The sequence below is a fragment of the Hypanus sabinus genome, chromosome 12, assembly GCF_030144855.1.
Source record: "Hypanus sabinus isolate sHypSab1 chromosome 12, sHypSab1.hap1, whole genome shotgun sequence".
Lineage (NCBI taxonomy): Eukaryota > Metazoa > Chordata > Chondrichthyes > Myliobatiformes > Dasyatidae > Hypanus > Hypanus sabinus.
The window spans coordinates 65,114,561-65,142,189 of NC_082717.1; the positions used below are offsets into that span (position 1 = coordinate 65,114,561).

The window sequence follows — 27,629 nt, forward strand, 5'->3', positions numbered from 1 at the left end:
ATAATAGGAACCGCTCTGAGCTGTTCTTGCAGAGCTGTGGCTCCAGGACAACATCCATTCACCATCAATCTACAGACCACAACACTCAGGGACTTGGCTACATTATTCTTAATTTTTTAAAGTATGTTTTACTGCTATCCCAATTGTACGTGTTATATTTGCTGTGTGCTTTGTGTAGCTGTTGGTTCTATGTTTTGCACCTTGGCCCCAGAGGAACGGTGTTTTGTTTGACTGTATTCATTTGCATGGTTGAATGACAATTAAACCTGAACTTTGAACTTAAGCCTCTCTTCATGCAATGAGGAGTTAAACATTGAATTGTTTTTAATTGGCATTCCTCTAAATTAGTTCCTGCTGACTGATCTCATTTATCAATTAGTCAAATCATAATTGGGAAAACAATTATATAAACCAGTTCAGTGGTGTGAAATGTCACCTTGAGCCTTGTAGTTTCCAACTGCTGGGATGGGCAGTTTGGCTTGTTCTAGTTTCAGTTTGTTTGTGTTTTGTGTAGTTGTTTCCAAGTCTGTGGCTGATCCTGGTCCTAAATGGCAAAATGAAAATACTGCAACAGAAAGCAGAATGTCTCCTGTGGAAGTGAGTTGGTCTCTTTTAAACCCTTCTAATGATATAAAGATCAGTTATTAATGAAAAGTAATTGTGTCAATACTTGAATCTAATGGTAAGAAAGTATTAACAAAGCATGAACTAATTTTATAAGAGTATTTTATTGAACAATTATGTGTTCATTTTAACTATGTTGAAAAGAATAGAAACACAGAATAAGTGTTTAAATGCAGACTGTGTAAGGGGATGTCTATGTATTTATACACAAAATGAAGTATGTAGATACCACAATCAATTAGGAAGGGACTGGAATGTTGGCCTTGATACTTCACAGGTGATGAAGCAGTAAACTAGAATATTTGCTGCAAACTTACAAGGAACTTGTGAGATAACATATTGGGATTATTAGTGTTTTGGTTGCTTAGTTGAATAAGGATGTGTTTGTTTTCTGAGGTGGAATAAAGTTTAATATATTGGTTCCTGCAATGTAGTTGGTGCTTGGAGATGAAACATTGAACATGTTAGGAATATTTAAATTGAAGATCTTAAATTAAAAATCTTCTATGAGTTTCTATTGTCTTCAAATTTCATTGTATTTGTTCTAGAGATGTTAGTTTTGCATTGATTTATATGCAGTTATGGACCTGATTGCCACAATTGAAGATAAAATTCAGAAGGAATCCATCTTGGAATAAACTGATTTAATTTTTGTACAAAATGCCATTCTTGTCTTGATACAATTAGTGGAAAAATATTCTGCTAATATTTCCGAACGCTTTTTCTAACTTTCTGCAGTTTTAAAAAGAGCCTATGCAGATGGAAGTGGACTAATTGTGACACCTTTTTGTCTCTTTAACATTGCATGGAATATGAATGTCAGTGATTGGAGTTTTGGGTTTGTACAGAGTCCAGGGGTCAGCAATTATATAAAGTATATATGAAGTCCTGCTTATGTTTCCATCTATTGAGTTAATTGCAATGAAGAGGATGGAATTTCTTTGAGCTTTGCTGTTTAGAATTTAAGTGTTAATGGTATTTAAGAAATCTTAAAGAAAATTAAGCTTTTGGTTTGTAACTTTGAAAGTCGGGTAAGCTGTGGCTGTGTAGAATCTTGTTTAGATCATATTGGAATATTGTGCAGGCTCTGGTATTGATCTATTAAAGTTGGGGGGGAAATTAGAGAAATGAATATTTGCATGGATAGCAATACTCATGCATGTGTTAGGAAAATTTGAAATTGGTTAAGTCTTCCATGTAGAAGTGTAGGCTGTTACGAATTCCCGTAACAGGATCACTTACCAGCAAAGATAGAGGTCCGTTGAAGTCTGATGGTACTATTTTAAAAAGTATTTATTGATAAAGGGCACAAAAAGATTAATGCAAACATACAGATAATATATGTCGTCAATACTAAATCTGAACACGAGTATAATAACCAATAAGAAATAGCTCTTATCGTTGTCTAGGGATTACTGTCTTGTCCGATGGAAAGATAAGTCACTATCAGTTCGTTCAAGCTGCAGTGTTGTTGGGTTTAAAAGTGATGTAGTTTAAACTTGCCCCAGGTCTTTTAAGATGCCAATCCATTGAGTCAGGGGAGCGGGCTTCCTCGTTGTTAGCTAAAAGCTGTTTTCCGTGGTTCCAGCCACCAATTCCAGCCACGGAATCGGACGCACGTGGCTTCCTTCAGATGACTTCCTGCTGTTACGTGGTCGCTTAACGTTTCTTCTGGTGCGTCTGAGGGGCTGTTCCCCAGACCCTCTTTTATCCTGACTCACAGGGTCTCAGATGTCAATCAGGTTGAGATGATGCAATCTCTCCACCAACCTCCCCCTTGGTTCATCGCACAGTATGCAATACACAAGGCCGTCTCCAAGAGACAATAGCCGGTATCAATGGGTCCGCCTCTCGGAGGCCAGGACACATTCCACTCTTTGTGAATTCTGCATGTCTTTCTATCATTTCCTGGGGCTCCTGAACGGACTCAATAGTGATCTTGTGATTCTCACAAAGGAGGGGGCTACCCCGCACCCTTCGGCCCCTCAGAGCTGTGGCACATTCATAACAAGGCCGAGGACCTGAAAGTAGATGAAGGGTTTCAGATATCGTATTCTTGGTGTGCAGGGCAAAGGGCCATTACTAATTCCACCAAACAATTGTATGAAACACTTGACTCAAATGGCAAGTATGTGGATCTCTTATCTGAAGGTTGTGGACATAGGAAGGAAATGAGCACAGGAAGAGATGTGTGGATACTAATACTAGTATTGACCAACTGACTCGTTTGTTATGTTGGCTTTAAGTAGTCCCACATTGTTGAAGCATGATTAATATCCCAATATCAGATTGATTTATTTTAGACCAGCTACTGAATTTAAAAGGTACTAATTGGGTTAAATAGTATCTGGAGATGGAAATGGAGCTGATGATTTTTCATTAGAACTGAAGAAAACTTCAATCAAACTTTGTGGGTTACAGAGCAGTGGAGGGCAGAATATAGCAATGTCTGTAAATGGTTGAAGACCCAAAAACTGAGTGATGCACCATCAATAACTCACTCTGAGACGTAAAGGCGAGATATTGGCTTTTATTGACTGGAAGATGGAACAAGTAGTGAGTGACCACCATACTACATCCTGGAGACTGAGAGGCTGGGCTCAGGCCTTGATCGCCTTTATATAGGGGTCTGTGGGAGGAGCCACAGGAGCAGTTAGCAGGGGGCGTGTCCAGACAGGTATATGTAGTTCACCACACTGAGTGACAGAAATGAAAGTGGTGTAGACTTGTTAAAACATAGCTTGTGTTTCAGTATGTCCCACTTGAACAGCTATTGACATATTTTGGGAAAAAAAAGTACACATTCCCTGCATCAAAACACAAGGCATTGCGTAATAAAAAGATGGACTGCAATTTGGTTTCATTGTTTTCAATTTGCAATGGTTTTGGATAATATTGATAGAATGGAAGCCTGAGGGGTAAATGTAAATGTTTCAGTAGAGTTTTGGACTGTGGACTGAAACAAATTAGTTTACAACTGTTTTTGGGGCATTTAGGTGCCAACATTGCTTCCTGTGAGTTTTTGACAAATAATGAAGTGGTTTAGACACAAGACCTTTAGTGCTATTGGTGTGGAACAGTGATTGCGGTCCACGTGGTGTGGTATGTATGCTTTTGAAGTAGTTTCAGATGTGCGCTTTCTTGTACTGTCAATTAAATTAGATATGATTACCTTTTAATCTGCTGCGGGTTAAAATGTTGTTTTCAAATCTATCTGGTGAATTTAACTGTAAATTAAATGCTAGAAATGCTCATGAATACCTATGGAGAAAAATTGGTCCTGAAAAGTCACGTAGCACTTCATAAGAATTTATGATATCTCCATGGAGGTGTTAACATTGTGAAATTAAGATGATCTAATTTAATGTTGTATTGATGCAATTTTAGTTAAGTTTATAGAATTGTTTTTTAACTTTTTTATTCAGGGATTTTTGAACAACTGGACTGCAAAACCAAGGCATGGTAAGAGTTTAATGTGATTTCTAATCTTTAATGTGATCTTCCGGTTTAGTTGTTTCCTGAGTGTGGAAAATCTCAATTTGTTCCCCTTGGACTGTTCAGTTTGGTTGATCCTAGGCTTGTGCCTCCATTGTTGCTGCTGGGCACTCTGTGGGGCTCTGACTCCTCCTATCAGAAATAGGAGTTTTGCTTCTAATCTTTGCTGTGAGATGAGCCTTTGTTTGGGAGAAAGAGTTCAACTGTCAAAGCATATGTAGTGACGTGGGTATTTCCGAGCATAGATTCATGGTAATGATGGTCTTGCACTCAATGTTGGTGACTGCACCTTGATCACTTCATCTAGTGGAACTCTCAGCACCCTGTGTATCTCCTCATACATTAGACCCAAGATCCATTTGATGCCACCACAGGGAGTGGATGGTTTTTGGTTACGCCTTGATGTTTGTCTCTAACTTTGTGCAGCATTTTGTCGTCTTTCCCTCTGCCAAACATGTTGCCTCACTCAAGTCGTTGCTGAATCCTATAGACTGGTGAGACTATAATCTGATGGGTCTTGGTAAGTGGTAGGAAAGCTATTGGAGATGATTCTGGAAGATGTGAATTGGTATTTGGGAAAACTATGATCTAATTGGGGACAGTCAGTATGGCTTTGGGAGGGGAGGTAAGTGTCTTGCATCTTGAGCCTTTTGAGGAGGTGGCAAAAGCGTTTGAAGATAATTTTGCAGATGTTACCAAGCTTCATTTTGTGAAAACCATGGAAGATTACCAAAGTAAACATCGGGATATAAGCCAGCTGCAGATATGGGTGGAGAAATGGCAGATGGTGTTTAAACTGGCCAAGTGAGGTGCTACACTTTGGTACATCAAATGTAAATCACTGCTAATGCCAAAAAAGTGTAGATGAACAGGTGGGTCTTGGGGTTGGAGTCCATAGCTCCCTAAATGCACAGGTTAACAGTGTGGTCCATGGGCAATGACATGCTTGCCTTTTAGTCGAGGCATTGAGAAGTAATGTAGTTTTGTATACTGTACTTGTGTTAGACTGCATTGGAGTATTGCATTGAGCTCTGGCTCTCCCATGAGAGGAAGGATGTGGAGGATTTAGAGGTTGCAGTTTGTGTAGGGTGAAGTGATCACTTTAGCTGGGAATTTAAGTACTTGTTCAATGACTTGGCGTAATATTGTAGGCTGAACAGTATTCCTGTGCTTTGCTATTCCATGTATTCTGGAGAGCAAAGCAGAAAGGTGTTCTGAATGAGGCAAATTAACCATTGTCTGTCCCATGAAATTGAATACACTGGTCCAAACACTTGTAGTACTGCAAGCTCGGTTTTGATGTGTGATTAGCCATGATTATATTTTGAACATAACGAGCCTGCACAAGCTGATATTTTTATTATTGGGTAATGGTAGCTTGATTTAAAATATAAATAATAAATTGCTGGAAATGGCCAGCAGCAGCATTTGTGGTGATAAAGACCCAATCAATGCAATACCATCTAATTTTTTTTTGTCTTTGTATTGATTTGCACCAATTAACTTCAAGCCAGATGCTGAATCTGAGGATCAGATTTTGCCTGAAGGTAACTTGTATTGAAAAATGTTGTTCCTGTGGTTAGCTAGAAAGATTTGTTGGCAAATGCATAAATTGCTCTGGCTACTTGAGGTCCAAAGCTAGGGTACTTTGGACTGTTGAATAAAATGTGATTCCTATTGGAGAGCACTGGTGCATTAAATGTTTACACATAACAAACATTTTGAGGTGAATGGATTATCGTTTGTTAGCCTGATTGGTTAATTTATGACCTGCAGATGAATGGGAACCATGAAATGACAATGAAGACATAGGAAAAACAAATTGGCTGTCCTAGTCGACGAGTATTTTTTTAACTAGTTAAGGCATTTAGTTTTCAGAATTTGAACTGTTGCAGATTGGATTGTCTCCCAGATGCTTGCAGAGCAGCTGAAAATGTAGATGGGATTTGCTCTTCAGAATAAACTTTATTTGCCATTTATATGCATCAAGAATTTGCTGTGGTGTTGGCACAGCATACAGCAAAGAATGACATTCAAACATTGAATCTCCAGCTTCAATTCTTTACGATCATGGATATGGAATGAGTATAATTAGCAGCATGTATTTACAATCTAAGCAATGCTATAATGTGGTTTAGTGTTTACAGTGCAATGCATAACTGGGATAATATGGGTGGGTGGTGGGAGCTAGCTCAAATGGTTGATCAGATTAATTACAGGGGAGAGAAGGAATTTGTAAGATGGTGTATAGAAGCTAATAGCTGCTGTTCAAATAGTGTTGGATAACTTTTTACACCTGCCATATTTGTCTCTTTCCTCTTGATTGTTTATCAAGAGGATGTTGCATATTGGTGGAAAGGGTATAAGAGGAATGGGGGGTGCTTGGGGGTAGTTTCTGGGCCTTGCCAATGGGCTGGTTTCAAACACCATCACAGCCCCTCCCACTGATCTGTATACCTAACCAGTATTGTAATGGTTCTGTCTTAATGAATGATGCTTTGTCATTTGAAGTAGGTAATTGGTATTAGTCTTTCCGCCTGAGTCAGAATGGAAGACCTTTTGTAACAAAACATTTGAGGATGTTGTTGCTTTGCTCTTGAAGTCCAGCACAACCTGTGAGTGCAACCATGGAACTTCCTACGTCATGAATTGTGTGTGTTTAATGCTGCCAAAGCTTTCTATTTTGTACTTCATATTTAAACATCCTTGCTTAGATATAGGAGGAGAGAATGGGTTGTCAAGTGATCATGAAAGGAATTCCCTTTCTCTCTGACTGGAAACTTGCCCTGAGTATACTTCTACAAGAGCATAAGATATAAATATGTATTTTTATCAGAAATGATGAGAATCAGAATAAAATGACCACGCACAGGAAATCTGCAGTATTGAGAATCAGTTATTGACATTGGCTTGTAAACAAACTCACTCACTCACCCCCCCCCCCCCCCAAAAGGCATTAATGTTGCTAACTTTTTTTCTCTAAGACAAACTTTCACTTATTAATGGAGTTTGGATTTGTCAAGGACGACAAAGTACAATATCTTTGGTTCCCTCACTGAACTCTGAGCTGTCATGTGTATTGAAATGAATGTATCAAAATGGTTCTGGCTTGTTTTGAATTTGTTACGTACCCCGTAACTGTGTTCCAGCAGAAATGGAATGATACGTTGGAGTCTGGTGGCACTGTAACTAAAGGTGTTTATTAGTAAACTAAGCAATAGAGTATCAAAAATGCAAATATACATATAAAACAGGTTAGTAATGACAAACACAAGTGTAGGAATAAGAATCAAAACCAAGCTCTATCAAAGTCTAGGGGTAAAAGAACTGTCATAAGAGAATATGGAGTTCAGTTCGTGTTGAGGTAGTTGTGTTGTATGTTGGAGAGAGAGTGAGCAAGAGATGAGCAGCTGCAGCAGGCAAACCTTCTGTCATCTTCCTGTTCCGTTGTACTGTTGGGGTCACTGACAATGACCCTTCTGTTCCAGGCTAGACCCATCTTCAGTGATGGACTCGTCCCCCAGGCAAAGGTGGACACACACAAGTCCCCACTGGTCTGTCTTCATCCACTGTGCTCCGGACTGTTTCTCCAGGCCCCCACCTTCCTGTGGGTGCACAACACTCCTTCAGTGTCCACTGGGGTGTCTGACGCTGTCTCCCCAAACCCATCTTTTATCCCCACTGATGGGGTACCAGCCATCCATCAACCCAACATGACCATGTCCATCAAACTAGTCCACTTCCTGCTATCTCAGCAAGAATGTTAACGAGCAAAGAGGTGTCCTTGTAGCAAAAGATTGTTTACCTTTCCATCAGTGAAGAAGCCATAATACTAAATCATCTGTCTCTCTCTCTTTCTACCCCCCCCCCACCCCAGTGGCAGATGCCTTTTCTCTGTTCTTCATCTCTCTCTCTCTCACATCAGCAGCATAGTTCCCAAGGTTTTGGGGGGGGGGGGGGTCAGCTCTGTGCCCCATTTCCATCTGGCTTGTTCATCACACATAACAAATTGAAAACATTAATGCTTTCAAAATGCCCAAATAGATTATTGGGTCCAGCATTTGCTGATTATCATTGGTTAAAGTTGAGAAACGGCACAGAACAAAAATGAAGTCAATAAAATGAATCCTTTTTCTGCATAAGGTATATTTCACTGCAAAACGCAAGGCAGTTTTATCTTGGGGGCAGTTCTCAAGCCATTCCTTACTGATGTGAGTGAAACTAACCTCCCAGAAAGGAATCTTTTCACGTTAATACAGTCAGAGGATGGGTCTGAATCCAATAGACTTCCACAATTATTCCTGTCATCATTTCTGGCTGCCCAAATTTAAAACAAAAGGCAAATGTTAAGTTGTGAAAGTAATTACTCGCTCAGACACAGAATTCTTGCCCTTTATGAATCTTTCTGACTAGTATTTGGTAAAGTACCTGCAGAATGACTAATGTCATTTTCATTTCTTCACAGTAAGGCTAAATTCAGTTTTCAATCAAGTGCTTGTGGAGGTAAACTTGTGTTTTTAGATTTGGACATGCCTAAAGTGTAACTTTTGATGCCTTGTTCACACTACCAGTAAGTGTGAAACATGACAAATGGTCATTTTACATATTGTACCTTTTTATATTCCTGTAATGTGTTGAGTTGGCTCTAATTGTGACATGTTAACAATGTGAGCTTTTAACTGCCTTCTGAAATGGCTCGGTAAGTATCTGGTCCTCTGAGGAGAAATAAATGGAGCGAAGACATTTTGATTTCAGTCTAAGACTGCTCTTAATGCACTTTATTTGTTTTGTCATTGTGCAGTAATTTATTTTTGATTCAATGTAACAATCTGGAAAACTTAATTTTGCTTTTTAAATGGCCCTCTTGAAGCAAAGCCACATCTTGGCAGAATAATGTTTTGTCATGGTAACCGTCTAAACTCTGCATTAAGTATTGTCTGAAATGGTTCTTTTACAGATGGAGAGATTGCTCATGAATTATCAGATCCACTGAAAGTGTACGCTGGAGGTAAATGGATGGAATATCAGATAGTCCACAATATTGTAGCAGTCTCTAAGATTTTTACAGGATACATGGTTGTCAAAATATTGGTCCAAATCTTAAATTGGGAGTGATGATATTTGATGGCAAATTGTGAAACTGAATTCAATGTATCAACTTGTTTGTAGATAAATAACAAAATAATTGTTCCTATTTATAAGCAAGGGAAGTCCTGGATCTTGCAGAATTTGTGGAGGGGAATGGACAGTTGATATTTGAGGTCATGGCCCTCCCTCTGCACTGAAAGAGGTGAGACGAAGGGCAAGTGTGGGACAAGAGCTGATAACTGAAAGGTGATTCCAAGTGAGCTGGGAGGTGATGGGCAGATGGAGGAGGGAGGAGTGGAAATAGAAACAAGCTGTAAGGTAATTGGGGAGAGAAAGTACAGGGAGAAGTGGGTAACCTGAAACTGGAGAACTTGTGTTTTTGTCATAGCTTTTTAGATATGAACTCGAGCTGTCTGCCTAATTCAAAAATACTGGAATTGTGGAGTGTGTTCAGTTCTTAAAAACATCTGAATGACTTTGTCCATCTTGTCTGATTCAATAATAGACCATTTAGGAGCAGAAGTGGGCCATTTGGCCCAATGTGTCTGCTCCACCATTTCATCATGGCTGATCAAATTTTCCTCTCAGCCCCAATCTCCTGCCTTTTCCCAATATTCCTTCATGCCTTCATTCATTCCCAAGATCACTTCAGAATCTATCAACCCCTGCCTTAACTATTCATAGAGTTGGCCTCCACAGCTGCCTGTAGCAAAAAATTCCACAGATTCACCATTCTCTGGCTAAAAGAAATTCCTCATCTGTTCTAGACTCGTCTGTTTTGAGGCTGTGTCCAGAGGTGTTGGACTCTTCCACCATAGGGAAATCCTCTCTATATCCACTCTATCAAGGCCTTATACCATTTGATAAGTTTCAGTGAGATCACATCTCAGTCTTCTGAATTCTAGTGAATATAGGCCCAGAGCCATCAAATACTCATATTTCAAGCCATTCAATCCTGGAATCATTTTTGTGAACCTCCTTTGAGTTGTAGCTCTTGGGTTTCGCCGGCAGCATTAGTCTAGGGAAGACTGTCTCTGGCTCTGCCAAACATGTGAAATCTGAGGTGCAAAACCTGCTGCGTTATGTGTTACCCTGTTTAAAAATGAGTACCATGAAATAATAAGACAGTACACCATGTGCAATTTAGCTTTATAATTAATTTGACTAGAGGGTTAGTATAGAAAAGAGCCCATTTTAATGGAACAGTCTAACTTGCACATCGGAGCTCAGTCTCCCATCCATTAGTCCTCCCTCCACTGTCACCCCCCCCCCCCCCCCCCCCAGGACTTCATTCACTCCCAGCCCCACTCCAAGTCCACTCTGTCCTGTGGTCTATGACCTCCCCTTCCTCACATCTTCTCCATCTCTCGCTGAACGAAAGACCTAGAACACCTCGCTCTTGGGCAGATAAGGAAAAAAACACTCCCTTCATTGGAAAGCACACATTCCAAAGTCTGATATTTCTTGTCATAACTTGGACACTGCTGCTTCAGAAAAACCATTGCAGAAGCAGTAAAACCTTTCCCAGGTTGTTACAGAACCATCTCCGGTTTTAGCACTGTTATGAATGTACCACAGCTCTGAGGGGCCGAAGGGGCGGGAGCAGCCCCCTCCTTCTGGAGAATCGCAAGAGCACTATTAATTTGGGTCTCGGACCCAGGCAAACGAGAGACAATGTAACGGTTTTGGCCATTGCTCTTAGAGACAACTGTGTGAAGGGCATGACCCTGATCCGTGGTAGCTGTCACGTAGATGGACACCCTCGGGCAATGTGGGGGTGGGGATTGCATCACCCTACTTTGATGGACATCGACAACTCTGCAAGTCAAGATAAATGGGGACTGCAGAAGGCGGTACCCCCAGAGAGACGCACCAGAAGGACTCGATTGCTCAATGCTCCCGTGATAGCTGGAAGCCATTCAAAAGCCACGTGCGCTCTGTAACTCCTTTGCCTGGGGAGCGGGTGGCTGATAATACTGAGAAGGACTTCAAACTAATAACAGGGAAACAACGCTCCCCTGATTCAACGGAGTTGCTTCATCAAAGACCCGGGCAAGTTTTTCAGTTTCTCCTCAATCTCTCTAAAACACGTGAAACCCAGCGATTCCCCAAAAAGACTGAAGCCTGCAGTCTTCTGAGTGACTTTTATATTTCCAGCGGACAATATATATTCCCCTAGACAACAGTTGAGATTATTTCTTAATGATGATTATTGCTATACCCGTGCTTTAGATTGAGTTTTGCCGATGTATATGTTCTGAATGTTTGTATTAACCTTATTTTTGTGCCCCCCTTTATGAATAAAAACATTCGAAAATAGTGCCATCAGACTCCAACAGACCTCTCTATCTTTGCTGGTAAGTTACCCAGTTATGGGATACGTAACAGCGCATCCTAAGATTAAGGGGCACAAACCTGTTCACAATACTCCAAATGAGACTGCAGTGCTTTAAGTTTTAACATTGTATTGTTTTATATTCTAGTCCTCTGAAATGAATGCTGAGAATGCATTTGTTTTTGTCACCAGACTTAACTGCAACTTAACCTTTAGGGAGTCCTACACATGGACTCACAAGTCCCTTTGTGCCTCAGATTTTTGTATTTTCTTTCCATTTAGAAAATTGTCAACCCTTTCATTTCTTTTACAAAAGTGCATGGCCATACACATCTGACACTGTAATCCATCTGATAGTTTTTTGCCCATTCTCCTAAGAAGTCCTTCTGTAGCCCCTTTACTTCCTCAAAACTACCTGCCCCTCCAGCTATATTTGTATTGTCTGAAAAGTTTGCAACAAAGCTATCAATTCCATCATTCAAATCATTGACATGTAATGTAAAAAGTCTGTCCCAACAGAGACCCCTGTGGAACACAACTAGTTTCTGGCAGTTAGCCAGCGAAGGCTATTTATTGCCACTATGTGCCTCCTGAAAATCAGCCACTGCTTTCTTTATCCATACTAGTATCTTTCCTGTACTACCATAGGCTCAAGCTTGTTCAGCAGCCTTGTGTGGCACCTTGTCAAAGACCACCTGAAAATCAAAGTAAAATAGATGAGTATTGCAGAAACCTAAGTGTGAGGACTAGTTGTTTTAAGAGTAAAATAAAACTGCAATCCATTTACTACAGAACATAAACATCAATACAGAATTCCAATGGTCCAGTTTTATTCTCTACCTGTCTTGTGATCATGAATTGGCCCAATTAATCTTGCTCAATATGGCTATATGAGGAATATTGCCAATCATTATGAACCCCATAACTGGGTCACTTATCAGCAAAGATAGAAGGGTCCGTTGAAGTCTGATGATACGATTTTTAACAGTATTAGTAAAAATACACAAAAATATCAATGCAAATATACAGATAATATACGTTGTCAATACTAAATCTAAAAGTGCGGGTATAATAAGAAATGAGCTCTATCGTTGTCTAGGGGATAATGTATTGTCCAATGGAAATATAAAAGTCACTCAGTTCATGCAGGCTGCAGCCTTTGGGGAACTGCTGGATTTGCAATGATTGGGTGGAGAGAGAGATTTTGAGAAACTTGCTGGCTTTCCTTTTATGATTTCGATCTGTTGGAGTCTCGTTGGTGTGGCTGTTCACTTGTGGCCTCTCCTTTAGCTAAGCTGTTCTTCCGTGATGAGCCCGCCACCCTGGCAAGGGAGGATGCACACACAAGCCCTCACCAGCGTTAGCTATAAAATGCTGTCACTGGATTTCCAGCGTTTCTCCTGGTGTGTCTAAAGGGGTTGGTCGCCAGACCCTCTTTTATCCTTACTCACGGGATCTCGGATGTCAATCAGGTTGGGATGATGCAATCCCTCAACCAGCCCACTCTGGTCGTCCCCTGAGGGGCTTCAATGAATAGTACAGTACTCAATACACAGTTCTGTCTCAAAGAGACAATAGCCGTTATCAATGGTTTTGTTTCGCTGAGGCAAGGACACATTCCAAACCTTGTGGATTCTCTCATTTCCTGGGTCCCAGACCTGAATTAATAGCGATCTTGCGATTCTCAAAAAGGAGGGGGCGACTTTGTACCCTTCAGCCCCTCAGAGTTGCGGCACATTAGTAACACAATAGATCAGGTCCAAAAACTAGCTCTGCCAACACTTCTGGGAAGAATGAAAGGTAAAACACTTGTCTGAGATGCCATTAGGGATCTGACTTAATTGTGAGAATAAATTTGGTTTGGGGTTGCCTTTCATTAGAGGAAAAAATTGTAATCTAAAGCCCAACAATATGAGCAATATGGTTACATTTATCTACTTGTAACAAATTGATTGAGTAAATAGTTGTTCGAAGAACTTGTATTACAATGTAAGCAAGAGGCAAATTTGGATTCAAGATGTTGGAACTCTTTAATAAACCTTCAAGCCGTGGGACATTAGCCTTCACTGAAGTTGAAAGTTAATGTTGGCTGTTGCCTATACAGTCAACAGTGTAATCAGAGCTTCTAATCAAACAACACAAGCAAATTGATAAAAGGAATTTGATATGAAGGCAAAAGAATGAGCTAAGAAAAGATGCCAGCTCTTTGAAAAATTTGGCACTGGCTGAGGACATTCTGAATGTTTGTTTCTTTTGCAGTATTCATATGGAATATATTTGAATGTATTTCTATCTACAGACAATTTGTTTCAAGTGTCTATTGAAGTAAAGTTTGTTGGTGCAAATTTCAAAGAATTTGAAGGGATGGACAGAAGAATTTCAAGATCGCTCAAAAGGCTGGTGAGTTGTTTACTTGCTGCTGTGCCAAAATCCTTTCTCCTTATTAATTGAATCATTTACTATTTTTCAGCTAATGGAAAAACTTTCAACATTTTCAACATTTAAAGAGTTGTTCCCGCTAACTGTTAAGAGGTAAAATTCAAATGATTTCTATGCATTTTGTAATTTTCACACATTGAGATACTGTGTGCAATAGGCCCTTCTGGTTCTTCATGCTACCCAGCAACCCTTGGCCAAATCATGGGACAATTTACAGTGACCAATTAATCCACCAACTAGTATGTCTTTGGGCTGTAGGAGGAAACCCATGCAGTCACAGGGAGAACACAGAAACTTCTTGCAGACAGCAGTGTGGATTGGAAATTGTATTGATCAGTTTATGATTCCAAGAGATTTTGAAATGATTTAAGAATTTCTATACACTACTACACAAAGCTGAGTGAAGTTTCATCATGTGCTTGTTTAGCAGAACAATTTGAAGTCCACAATGCTTAATTGGAGTTGCTTAGTATTTGCCTGATCAGTTTTCATCCTTTTTAATTGGATTGATGCTGGGCAGAATTTCACTTGGAGACTGCTGTTTCTCATGGAGCACCAGAAGTTCTGAAACTTGCAAAGGGAATTAATTATTGATATCTGTTGTACAGGATGTAAAGTTCACTCTCCAAGAGTTTCCTGATTTATTTTTTTCCCCCCAATGTGTATTTACTATAATTTACTTGTCCTTCAACTTCAGGATTAATGCTCCAGGCTTGCTCTTTGCCTATTGGTTATATTTCAGTCCGGGGCAAGAAAATGTCTACATTCCCCTTGAGAATAGGGTGAAGCAACTACTGTCTGAATCTGTATCTAATTTGCGCTATGGAAAGGCTGCAGTAGTTTTGACATCTGTTGAAGGTAAAAGAAACCTTTCTCAAAATCAATCTTTTAATAAATAATGCAAAAGATTTATTATTTTTAGTTTATGAACTGGTTGAACATTCAAAACAATTGATGGTTGACTTGCAAGTAACTTGAATTTTACCATTTTGAGAATCATTAACTGCTTGATACATCCTACAGATGTGGATGAATGTGTCTCTGGGCTTTCCATGTGTGATCCTGAAGCCAACTGTTTGAATACTTTTGGTTTTTACTTTTGTCAATGTGCCAAGGGATTCAATGACCCATCTTCAATTGCTTCTGGCATCAGCTGTGTCAGGAATGTGAAATCAGGTAGTTATGAATTGGATCTATGCAAGTTATTATTGCTCTTGGGTTCCTAACGGACATCCTAGCAAGTGAATTCCATTGCTGTGAATTTCTTTTTTGGGGAAATTGATATTAAAATATAATGGCTTCCTAGATGGGTTAGGCTTCTGAAGAGCTTGAGTAAGTGTCATAGAATTGTAACTTAAGACAATTTTTAATGCACTTTGAAGATTTTGTATTAACAATAGTTGCCACTTGAAACATCTGTGCCTATTGGAGGCTGTACATGTTAATGTTGAAGATTGTAAATTAACACTGCAGTGTTATTTAGAGGAAACCCCATTCTTGTAAAAGGTAGAACAGCGAGCTTCCCCGCAAGCCTGCTAAGTACTAGTTTTCTGTTGTTTAAATTAACTTTTGCAACAACTTGGATGCTTTCCTGCAGAACTTAATCTTCTGTTTTATTGACATGCTGCAAGAAGATCCTACTGGAGATGAACAAAAATACTAATGATGACAGAATACTGTTATGTGGGAAGGTTGGAGAAATTGGCTGAAATTAGCTTGGTTATATTTAATATCTGATGCACAATTTGGATCTGTCTGAATCTGTAGTATTCTGCCCAGTATTTTCAGATTCCTCACATGTAATCTAACATAAAGATGATGCTGCTGGATTAATAGAATCAGTCTTGGATGTTTTTTTTAAACGAGTGTATTGTAAAGTTGTAGGCTGGGAGGTGGGGTTGGAAGCTGTTGCCAACAATGTACCTGACTGGAAGTATAGAATAGTGGAAACTATTACATTTGTATTTCAATATGCTATTTGGAATTTGGTCAACCATTTTCAGTAAATATAGACTTTCTCTTTACAGAAGTTGGCATTATGTCCTCACTTGGTTTACACAAAATCCTAGCTGGTGTTACCACGTGTATAATTTTGATCCTGGCAATAACTTTAACTCTCCTTTTTGTGATGAGTAAAGGGCAAAGTAAAAGAATCTTATGACTGGAGTTCAGATGACTTGCTCCCAATGGTTGAACCATTTTTCCCCTCAAGAAATGAGAAGTGAAGAATTAGTAGTGCTTAAATCTGAAACAAAAAATAGCAGAGTTGTCTTCAAGAAAGTTGAACAAGTTGACGTTGTGGTTGCACATCAACTTGATGGCTCTGAATGTAAATCAGTGCAAAACAATTGATTGTGGAAACTCCATGCTTAAAAACAGAAAATACACCCCAAACGCTGGGGTGGGCTGGTGGGAAAAGCTTGCTATATGCTAATTGGTTTTCCTAACTCATAAATGCATTATATCTTGATGCCTTACAGCAGTGCTTTTGACATTTACTATTCATGTTCATTTGTGCTAACTGTAAAAAAATATAGATGCAAAATTGAAGTTATTACCAATACTGTAAATTGTGTTCTAACTTCCCTTAGATGGTCTTTGATTATAAAACTTTTTAAACATGTCTTCAAACATTATGAAAACTTCATGTGTCAAAAGTCAGAATATTCTTGACATGGGTAATGTTAGTATGCTGCAACTGCTAACCTGAGTTGGTGAACATTGGGGAAGAATGGTATCAATGAAGGTTGGTTAATTGCTAATGGTATGGAATAATTTCACTGGTTTTGATTATGTAACAGTCAAGAGCTGGTGTTGAACTTTGGATATATGTGCTTCTGAGTTGGTTTTCAAAATAACAAAGCTCAATAATGCATCCAGGAGGCTGAGAGCCAGAAAATCTTCTGTGGGCATGTCTTGTACCATTTCATTGTGATTTTTTTGTTTTAAACAATTGAATATAATGTTGAATACATTCCTGTTCAGATTGGGAATTCTTGTATTAACAATTCCAAATGTTAATTTTCAAAATGTATTTCTGGAAATGAAAATAAATTGCATTCATCAAAAGACTTGTTTGTTTTTACTTCTGAGTCATCCAATTCTGTCCTGGAGTATGGGTTTTGTTAATCCAAGTATTTATCATTATTGCCTGCAGTGAGAGTACTTGCATTTCTAAGTCAGTTCTTTATATGGGTCTCAAGTGAGGTAAATTCAATATTTGAGTTGATTTACTGAGTCGCAACTCTTCTGCTAATTTGTTTTTCATAATTTAATATTCTACTTGTGATATTATCCAATAAGGAAGTTGCTATCCTGGTAGCCTCTAGTTTTAAAAGCTCACCTGTACGCACTATAATAACTTTTTCAAGGCATGGAAAAGTAACTATTTTGTAGATAATTTGGTTCAAGTCCAGTTTTCACTGCAACCTACAGCAAATACATGAATATTAACTGACCAGTTTAGAATTTGTCGAAGCCTGTACTATGAAAGAACTAGGACTGTCTTTAAGAAGAGCAAGTTCTCATGACCAACATGAAAAATAATTCCATTTTCCTTCTCTGCTGTTATCGGTATTTTATCAGATGTCCATTCTCAATTTTAAAATTGTTGCTGCACTTAAAATCTATGAAGAAATTTTAAGATGAATTGTACTCATCACAGGCTCATGAGAATTTATAAACTTGTAAATTTTTTCATTCTATTCAGTTTTAATGTATGTCATTTGATGAGTGAAAACAGGCCTGGAGAAATAAGTGGTGTATTTAAGTTGTCTGTGGTAAAACTAACTACGCTAAAGGTTCTTGGGTGAATGATTCTTACAACTTGCTGTAGATCTATAACGAGAGGAGGAGATACTTCCATGCTTTTGATTTCCTTGATAACAAGTTACAGATGCATTATCTTGCTCAGTAAAGTCTTGAGGTTTTGCAGCGTATCTTGTAAATGGCAGGCACTGTAATTACCTATGATATAGTATTTGGCTTGAAAATACATCAGTCCCACCTGTCTCAATCCAAAGTTCTATTTTTGTAGAAGTTGACTAGTGTGCTGTTCTCTTAATAGCCTCTGACTTGGTTGTACTTTCTGGGTTTTTGGAGATTAGCTGCATCATGCTAGCCTTCTCCACACAATCACAATGTTGATCTTGAGCTGTTGTAGGAAAAGTCCAGGAATATTTACATTTGGCCCAGATTGAACATTTGTGGAGCTCTTAGTGACAATTTTAGTGGGGGTGGGGACCTGCTAATTAACTAGAATCTCCACAATTATTGCTCAAGTTGAAATTTTTAGAGAAAGTATAATGTACATCTTTTGATTTTTTTTCATTTCAGAAATAGAAAGGCTTTCTCAATTCATCTCTGCATTGAAGAACTGTTACATGACCATTGAGGGAGACTCTGATAAATGTCTCTCTCCAGTCTACCCTTGTATATTTGAATACAAATGGTGCAACTGGACTGTTGTAGCAAGTCACTGGAAAGGTGTTGTAGTGCAAATACATGTCGTCTTGTCACCAGAAGACTGCAACCAGAATAAGGATGAAATTTTAATTTGCATTTCACAACAAATTGTTCAAGTGGCACAAACCTGTCTCAATAAAACTGAAAACTTTGCCACTAGTGTGTTAGCAGTGTATGCCACCTTTGAGCAGGGAAGCTCAAACCAAGCTGGAAAATGTTTCCAAGTTGAGCATCATATGTTGAATGAGATTAAGACTTCAAGCCCTTCACTTTATGCTGTACTGATGCTATCTAATTTTGGATTATCCCAGGAAATTAATGCTGCTCCTGACAGTGAAGATGATGAAAAGTCTCACGTGATCCAGCCCAGCAATTTGCTCAGCAGTGAAGCTGCAGAACTGGTATTTTGGAACTGTGAGGGAAGATGGAGTGATGCTCATTTTCAGGTGTTTGCCCAACTAATGGCTAAAAAACACGGAGTTTGGAAATCCACTGAGCAAAGTGATTACTTTCTGGTTTCCAGCCATGGAGTGCAGTTATCTGCTCAACAGCATGCATCAAATTTAGAACATGTCCATTTGTGGAATTCTCTTTGTGCACAGCTACTCAGTAGGACCTCCAAAAGGCTTCCTTCTGCTCATTCTGAATTCTCCAGTCTACTGAGCCCATCACTTGTAGGTTTTCCTGGAAGCACCCCTTCAGAGGAAATGCAATACAGAGGGAATTCTGTGCAGTTAGATGTATCGGGAGGAATCTCAATGGGTCTTGTGAAATCATTTGACCCTGCTGACAGGTGGACGGCACTGGAAAGTAATCTTGTATCTGATGACTGGGTTTCACCTAGCTGGGATGTGTTTGAAAATCCTGAAAGTGGACATTCTGTCTATAAAAAGACATTGCCAGTGCAAACATTACAGACATATAAATGCATGCAAACCAAAACTGATCATCAGGAGCCAAGGGAGCCTCAGAGTTCAGTGGAAATCATCAATGCTGGAATGAGGGAATTTGAAACGGTCTACTCCATTAGTCTGGGTCGAATGGTACTCTCTTCATTAACTACCTCATTTCATGACCAAGCGTGGATGAAAACTAAATCCCAAAGTTTATTTGCAGTTGAGGGTGGTTTGCAGACTTTGTATCAAACTGATGAAACCGTGCCATTGATTGCACCAAGCCACGTGTACACATCATTGGAAACAAACTCCAGCGTGGTGACTGAAAATGAACCCAGGAATTCTGAAGTGAAGTGGCTAAAAACACAAATGTTCAGTAGCAGGACTTTCATTGAGCCAGTACAGCAGGATACTGAAGCTACTGAGAAGGAGATTGATAGGACCAGTTTACTTGGTGCTTCACAGACAATTAATCCATCTATTTCACAGCCACCTGTGTGGATGACATTAGTACCAAAACTTCAAGATGAAGATGTAGGTAAGTGGTGTTTATTGGCAGAATGAAACGTTGGGGGAGTTTATCCAAAGAGGTTTAATCCCTTTGCTGTTTCTAATAGATATTCAGATTAGGTATGATTTTTCCACAATTTTTTTTCCAGCCACAACTTCATTTTCTGTTCTGTAGTGTCCAGCAAAAATGTAGGTAGACCTAGCAAGTCCAAATGGTGGCGCAATCCTAAATTGCTGCAAAATTATTGAACACAGGATAATGACATAACAGATGAGAGTATTAATGGTGGAAATGAATGCAAATTACCACTGATGCAAACTATTGCCCTCTGTTTATTTTTAAACTTCAACTTTTTTAGAAAATACTGGTCATTTATTGGAAGTTTCTGCCAGAGTGGACTTGGCAAATCTTGTTTACAAGAATCTTCGTCATTTGGAAAAACGGCTCCTGCAATCTGTTCAGAATCTGGTAGGAATAATTGGGACTTGTTCTTTTGACTCTGCTAATGCTCCCAATTGTGAGACAAGGGAAGTTTGTTAAATGGTCTTTATTTTTCTCTGTGCAGATTATGAACAATCTAATGTCATTTTACCCACCTCTGCAGAAAATTCTCCCCAAAGGAACCAAAAGGTAAAGATCAATATAACCTGAAATGTTGCCTTCAATGAAACTAAAGACACAGTGGAACATTAAGGTGCTACACATATGCCTGAGAGGTGTAAGACCCTTCAGGATTCTTGGACACTAGCAGAGGTTTAGGAAGAACACAAATTCTACATCCCCACCTCAACCATTCCTGTAGATCCCAGTATTTTGGATTTCTAAATACTTGTGTTTGGTTCAGATCAACATGGAAGTATGGGTGGAGGGAAAAGAGATAGAAGGGTTGGCAGAAATGAGCAGCTTGAGGCTCAGCGGATGGACTTGGAAGTATCATTTGTAACACATTGCCAAAAAAAAGTACAACTGCCTTTGTTGCGTATTTAAACTCCCATGAAATGCACAAAATGGGAGCCAGGAGTTGGCCATCAAGCACCTCATGGCTGATCTATGCTGGTGTCAACTTTTCTCTGGTATTTCTCCACATTGCCCTCTCTCTTGATCCACCAAATATTGAACAACCTCCCTTTTAAAGACTTTGAATGCTCCAGCTCCCACCAACTGCTCACAGTAAATTCTAGCTTGGGTATAAATTTCTACATTGATTTTTAAATGACTGGCTCTTTGTTATTGTGTCGTCCAGTTTGAGACTTTCCTATTAATGAAAACATCCCAACATTTAACCAATCAAGACTCCTGAGGATCTTGTATGTTTGAATAATGTCACCCTTTTGAACTTCAAGGACAGGGCAAAACAATTTTCTCTTCAGAGGACAATGCTCCTTTCCAGGAATTCACCTGATGGACCTCTTGTACTGTCTCCAACTTTACCATTTTTTTTTACATAAGCTGACAACTGTAGGCAGTATTGCAATGGAGGCTTGCCCAATTGCAAAAATAAAACCCACTGCATCCTTTGCAACAACTGCTAAAAATGGTGTTTGCTGTCTTACTACTTTTTGGACTTGCCCTTTAGCTTTTTGTGATCCGTACATTAGAACAAAAAGCTCTCTGTACTTTGTCTTTCTCCATTGAGATAAATATGGTTTGAGCAGTAATGCAGGAGAGGGTTTTGGATTCCTGGGGCATTGGAAATGGTTGAGAGAGATGTGAGACCAGTGGAAAAACCAGATAGTCTGCACCTGGGCAGGACTAGGACAATTTCCTGGGGAGGGGGGAGTATTTGCTCGTGCTGTTGAGATGGGTTTAAACTACTATGGCAAAGGGATGGGAATCCATGCACTAAAAAGCAATGCAAAAGTTAAATGAGAAAAAGGAGTACAGAAAAGTCAAAGGCAAAAAGATTACAAGATGCTTGTAGACAATGAGTGTAAAAACTGTCTGTAACTCCTGACTTCCATTTCTGAAGTCCATCAGAATCAGGTTTGTTTATCACCAGCATGTGACATGAAATTTAACATGGCAGCAGTTCAATGCAATACATAATCTAGCAGAGAAAAAAATAAAAATTAAAATAATAAACAAGTAAATCGCATATTGAATAGATTTTAAAAAAATGTGCAAAAACAGAATTTTTTTTAAAGAAGGTGAGGTAGTGTCCAATGAGTCAATGTCCATTTAGGAATCAGATGGCAGAGGGGAAGAAGCTGTTCCTGAATCACTGAGTGTGTGCCTTCAGGCTTCTGTACCTCCTACCTGATGGTAACACTGAGAAAAGGGCATGCCCTGGGTGCTGGAGGTCCTTTATAATGGACGCTGGCTTTCTGAGACACCGCTCCCTAAAGATCAAATAGCCAAGCAGGCTCTATGAGAAACTGCTCTAAAAATAATTCAGTCAAGATTGTTGTACCATATTCTAGCCAATTTAGTGTCCAGTTGGTGTGTAGATTAAAATCTTCCATGATAATTACTGTTTCCTTCAGTTATGCCCTTGATATTTTGTCATTCGTGCTCTGACCTACTGAGAGTCACATTTAAGGGCTCTATAGGTCACTCTGACTTGTCTTTTTAAGACAAAGAATCAGAATTAGGCCATTTGACCCATTGAGTCTGTTTTGCAACTTCATGGCTAATTTATTATCCCCCTCTAAACCCTCCACCCCTTTCTCCTGCCTTCTCCCCATAACCCATATTTATTGTAGGTTTATTTTCTGTTCTTTAAGCTTAGTGTATTTTTATGCTGTTTTGGATCTGGAGTAACAATCATTTTGCTGTTCGTTTACACCAGTGTACTGAATGACAAGAAACAATCCTGAATCTTAATTCAAATATTTGAAACCAACCATTGGGCTAAACTCGTATGCAATGCACAAATGTATTAAGGGATAATTGCCATCCTAAAGAGAGAACACTCTTTGGAAAGAATAGTTTAATGACAACTATTTTCCTGAGAGTCTGACCTACACCAACATAATGACAATCTTCATTCAATTTCAACCCAAATGTGACTTGGCACAGCTCTGGCCTCTTTAGTATGCTATCCCCTTGCTCTTTAAGTTCTCTTCCCTTGTTTGCCACTACTGAGTGGACATTAAAATCATAAAATTTGGAATCGGAATCTGTTTATTTAGCAATACAGTGTAAAGTATGCTCTTCTGGCCCTGGAGCCATGCTACTACCCCTGCAGTCCCTGACAGACAATTTTACAATGGCCAGTTATCCTACCCAGTATGTCTTTAGCTGAGAGGAAACCAGAGGACCTGCAAAAAATCCACCCATCCCACAGGGAGGATGTGTAAAGGCTCCTTACAGAACGGCACTGAAATTGAACTGTGAGATACCATTGTGCTAACTGCTAGATACCATAGTGCCCGATCATCACTGATGTGTCGTTTTGTGGCAGTAGTACTGTGCAGGAGATGAAAGTTGCGAGAAGTTTCAAAAATGGTGGAAAAGACAAATAACAAAGTGGTGGTCATGGGCTGTTCAGGAATCCTTTAGTGCCAGGGAAGAAACTGCTCCTAAAATTGTATTGGGCTTCTGTGCCATCTCCATGCACAATTTTCCTTAGTCATTTTCTGTTAATCAGTCAAAATGTGTAGACTGATTAGTAATAATTGTCAAACAACAACATGCCTAACATTTCAATGAACTCAAATATTTGCTGTGCCAATCTTGTTAACTGCTATGGGAAACAGTACTTCAAAGTAAAACTAATCTCGATTAAACTCGACTGGTGAATGGTGTCTGGCTCCATTGCCTTTGCTTGTTATAGGCATATGCAACATGTATGAACATTCTATGACTCAAGAATAATTGATCAAAAGCTTAAAGTTCTTGCTTCAGTCCATTCTCGCAATTTGAAAATTTACCTGCTCTATGGAAAATAGGGAAAACTGCAACTGTTCTTTATTTTTAGCTCACTTAGTCTAATTTTGTTAGTTCTTTGACTAGTCACTGTTTGACTAATTTGGACCAATTAAATTTTATTTTTGAAGTCAAGTAGATCAGCAGTGAGCTAGTGAAAGAATTCAGTAAGGTGCTGTGCAATGATTATAAATTAAGATGCGAAATATTTTTTATGAAGCATAAACTAGTATTGATCACATTAAGCAATGTGCACAACATCTTAAGGTGTAGGAAAAAAATAACAAGGTTTGGAATTTAGTGAGGAAGTAAATGGACAAAAAACTTAAGTGTTGGCCAATCCAGTTTTACAGTGACTGTTAGCAATGCAATGCTGGAGGAACTGAGCAGGCCAGGCAGCATCTATCTGTGTTGCTTTGGATTTCCAGAATTTGTAGACTTATTCATGATGTTAGTGATGGTTCATTGCAGGATCAGTCCTTCAGGATTCCATTTTGTCTATGAACTGCACTTTGGTCCAGATGGAGAGAATGTCAAACACAATCTACAGATGCATCTGAACAGCTTGTCAAATAAGTTGGTAGCTAACATGCATAACGGACAAGTCTACTTGGTGTCGATAACAGTGAAAGGTAATTAAAATATGCTGCTTGAAAGCTAGGAAATGAGTTTAAAATTTTTGGTGCCAAAGTAGCCATAGCTGCTGACTGTACTAAAGACACTCATCTATTAGATATAACCTTGTTCCCTTGTATTGACAGGCTATACTATTCCACAAAACTGAAGTCCTGAAATTCTCCCTTTGTTTTGTTCTATGGGGGCACAGAAATGAACTAAATCAGATCTTTGTGTCTGAAGTGAATGGGAGGTGATATTGGTCTCGTTCTGTAGTTTTCACTATTACAGAGGCTGCGTATGGAGGAACTAATTGGAATTCAATAGGTTGAGCAGTATCTATGGGGGAAGGGTGGGGGATGGGAAGGAATTGTCGATGTTTTGGGTCAAAAACCTGTATCAGGACCTCCCAACAGCTTCACTCCAGATTCCAGTATCAACAGCTTTTGGATTGCTGAAGTATGAATTGTTCATATTGCAGGGTCATACAGAAAAATTAATCTTTTTGGGGCTACATAAAGAATCCAATAATATTGATACAGTCTTGTAATTTGGGAAGGAGCTTCATTAGAGTTTGAATACCAACAGGAAATGGATACTTTTTTTTGGTTATCAAATGTGGAATTGAAAGCTAGTCTACACACCAAAGGTCAGTGTAGAGGGATGTGGAAAGACTACTTTCTCATGGGTCTGTCTCATTACATTTGTTTTTCCTGTTCATGGTGATGACTAAAGCACATTAATTGTGACAATATTTCAATTTGTATGTTGGTGTGAAGCTGTAGGTTTTTAAACTCCATTTTTGTTCAGATGATGCATGTTTTTCCAGTTCTTTAATTAACCAACAACCTCCGTTCTCTAAGTGCATATGTAAAGTTGAATAGATGTGATCTTTCACTTAAGGATTATCAACATCTTTACAGAGCTAACTTGAATTAAGAAAACAGTCTCCTTTTAATGGTGGGGGAAAATGTAGCAAGGTTTACTGCTACAATATCAAAATATTAAAATATCCATGGTGCAATATCAAAACAGCATTTCTGCCATTTGCTTGTTTTACACCAAGGGCACTTGTAAACTACCAAAGTCAGAATAAGTTGCAGGAAATAACTGAGTAGCTGGAAAGCAATTCCTGTTCTGGGACTATGGTGGGGTATTGTGTACAATACAATGAAGTACTCTGCCATTCACTGTAGTATGGAACTAGGTATGAAACGAGTATAAACTTGGACCACATTATATGGCCGTGAAACTAATTGTCAAAAATCCTTTGCACTACATGAACAAATGTGTTATTGTTTGCACATTTTCATGTGAAAGTGGTATAAATGTTTAGGATCACTTTTTAAAAACTAATTTTATACGGTGTTTGACACTACCAATTGGATTTGTTCAGCTTTTCTTGCCTGCCAGTTCTGCTCTTCACCTGCCTGACCAAAAAAAAAAATCCCCATGCTTCCATGTGTGCACAAATATCAAATTCTACCAAATGTTACAAATACCCTGTTCTTCACTGGGTCTTTATTCAAAAGTAACTGGTTTAAATGTTTTGCAAAATTCTGCTTGAGGCGGCTTGGTCGGCAGATGGTAGTACTGGGGGAAATTTTCTCCTTTTGGAGAAAACAACTACTTTCCAAGAAACGTGAGTGGAACTGTCAGCTTATTTAAAAACTTGGTCTGTAGTCTGCTTGAATCTTACTGTGCTGTTTGCTAATTCAATAACCTTGTTTTCAGAAATGTTAGTAAAGTACTGTGCTGCTGCTAATTTTCATGGTATTTATACACGAGTATACAAAATTGAGGGTATAGATGGGGTAAATAGATAGGGCAAGCAGGCTTTTTCCACTGAGGTTTGGAGGGATGACAACCAGAGATAGTTTTAAAGGTGAAAAGTTTAAGGAGAACTTGAGAGGTGACTTCTGAGTCATGAGTGTGGTACAAGCTGCCAATGCCCAGTGGTGCATGTCAACCATTTCAACATTAAGAGAAGTTTGGATAGATACATGGGTGGAAGGGATATGGAGGGCTGTGGTCCAGGTGCAGATCGATGAGACTAGACATTTTAAAAGTTTCAGTACTGACTAAATGGACTGAAGAGCCTGATTCTGTGTTGTACTTTTCTATGACTCGACGTATGCATGCCCATCACAAAAACTTGAACTTGATTAATGCCTTACGATTTTTCATCATAGTTTTCCTTGAGGACGCAATCAAATGATGTGGTAAGAGACCATAAAGGAAAGTTTATTGAAAAGGGCATTGACTTTTTTCAGGGCTTTATGTTCTTGGACTGAAACAACGAATTTGAATTAATCCTTGAATCAAATTATTCATAAGTGAGTAATCTACAGAGATTTATTATACTCATTATGCAATTGGGTGGCAAACCAAAGGCGCACATGCCCAAGTTGACAGAGCTGCCCTTGCATTTTTTAAGCCCCACCCATAATGAAAAGATGCATGGCTATCCCTCTGCCAAATTAACCATTTTGGAGTTGGCAGCTCCGTGCATGTCGTACAACACTACACCACAACACAGAAGCTGACCCTTCAGCCTGTCTAGTCTGTGCTGCACTGGTCCTGCTGTCTCATCCAATCAACAAGATGCAGACCGAAGACGTCCATACCCCTTTTGAATATACTTATCCAAATGTGTCTGTTGAAGTCCAACCTGGTTCTACTGCTCCTTGGCAGCCTACTCCACACTTTCTCCACCCCTTGAGTAGAGAGATTCCTCCTTGTGTTCCCCTTAAATGTTTCACTTTTTCAGCCTTAATAGATAACCTTTTTACTTGACCTCAGTGGGGAAAACCCTGCTTGCATAAATTCTGTCTATATCCTCTCAATTTTGTACACCTTTTATCAAATCTCCTGTGCTTCAGGGAATAAAGTCCTAACCTACTCATCCTTTCCCTGTAACATGTGTCCTGGCAACAGCCTTGTAAATTTTCTCTTGTCTCTTTCAATCTTATTGATGCCCTTCCTATTGGCATACAGGTGATCAGAACTGCAAACAGTATTCCAAATTTGGTCTTGACAACATCTTGCACAATTTCACATGACATCTCAGTACTTAATTTAATGTAGGCCAGTGTGTCAAAAGCTCTTTACAACCCTATCTGTGATGCCACTTTCAAGGAATGATGGATCTGTACTCCCAGGTGTGATCATCAAGCAAGATGTGGGAGATGGTCTCATCTGTGAGCAGTGTATCAAAGTGTAGCTTCATACAGACAGTGTTGGAGAACTGGAGCTGAATGGCCTTCAGCTTGGGAGAAGAAGGAGGTGATGGACA

The 27,629-nt window shown here is 39.1% G+C and overlaps 1 protein-coding gene across 9 annotated transcripts in view; it reads left to right on the forward strand.

The window, feature by feature from the left end:
* The first annotated feature begins 288 nt into the window (after positions 1 to 288).
* Positions 289 to 27,629, forward strand: part of LOC132402960 (uncharacterized) — a 33,634-nt gene continuing 6,293 nt past the window's right edge. The window contains exons 1-11 of one of the 9 annotated variants that reach the window (XM_059986118.1): positions 296 to 597; positions 4,050 to 4,086; positions 9,077 to 9,127; positions 13,842 to 13,942; positions 14,013 to 14,074; positions 14,679 to 14,839; positions 15,005 to 15,157; positions 18,317 to 19,879; positions 20,211 to 20,320; positions 20,418 to 20,482; positions 24,191 to 24,351. In XM_059986118.1, coding sequence (XP_059842101.1) covers positions 466 to 597; positions 4,050 to 4,086; positions 9,077 to 9,127; positions 13,842 to 13,942; positions 14,013 to 14,074; positions 14,679 to 14,839; positions 15,005 to 15,157; positions 18,317 to 19,879; positions 20,211 to 20,320; positions 20,418 to 20,482; positions 24,191 to 24,351 — 2,596 coding nt within the window. In that variant the 5' untranslated portion in view covers positions 296 to 465. Of the gene's footprint in view, positions 598 to 4,049; positions 4,087 to 5,840; positions 6,221 to 7,056; positions 8,623 to 9,076; positions 9,128 to 13,841; positions 13,943 to 14,012; positions 14,075 to 14,678; positions 14,840 to 15,004; positions 15,158 to 18,316; positions 19,880 to 20,210; positions 20,321 to 20,417; positions 20,483 to 24,190; positions 24,352 to 27,629 lie in introns of those variants that run through there. The other 8 variants (XM_059986119.1, XM_059986126.1, XM_059986121.1 and 5 more) reach the window with 8 other exon arrangements.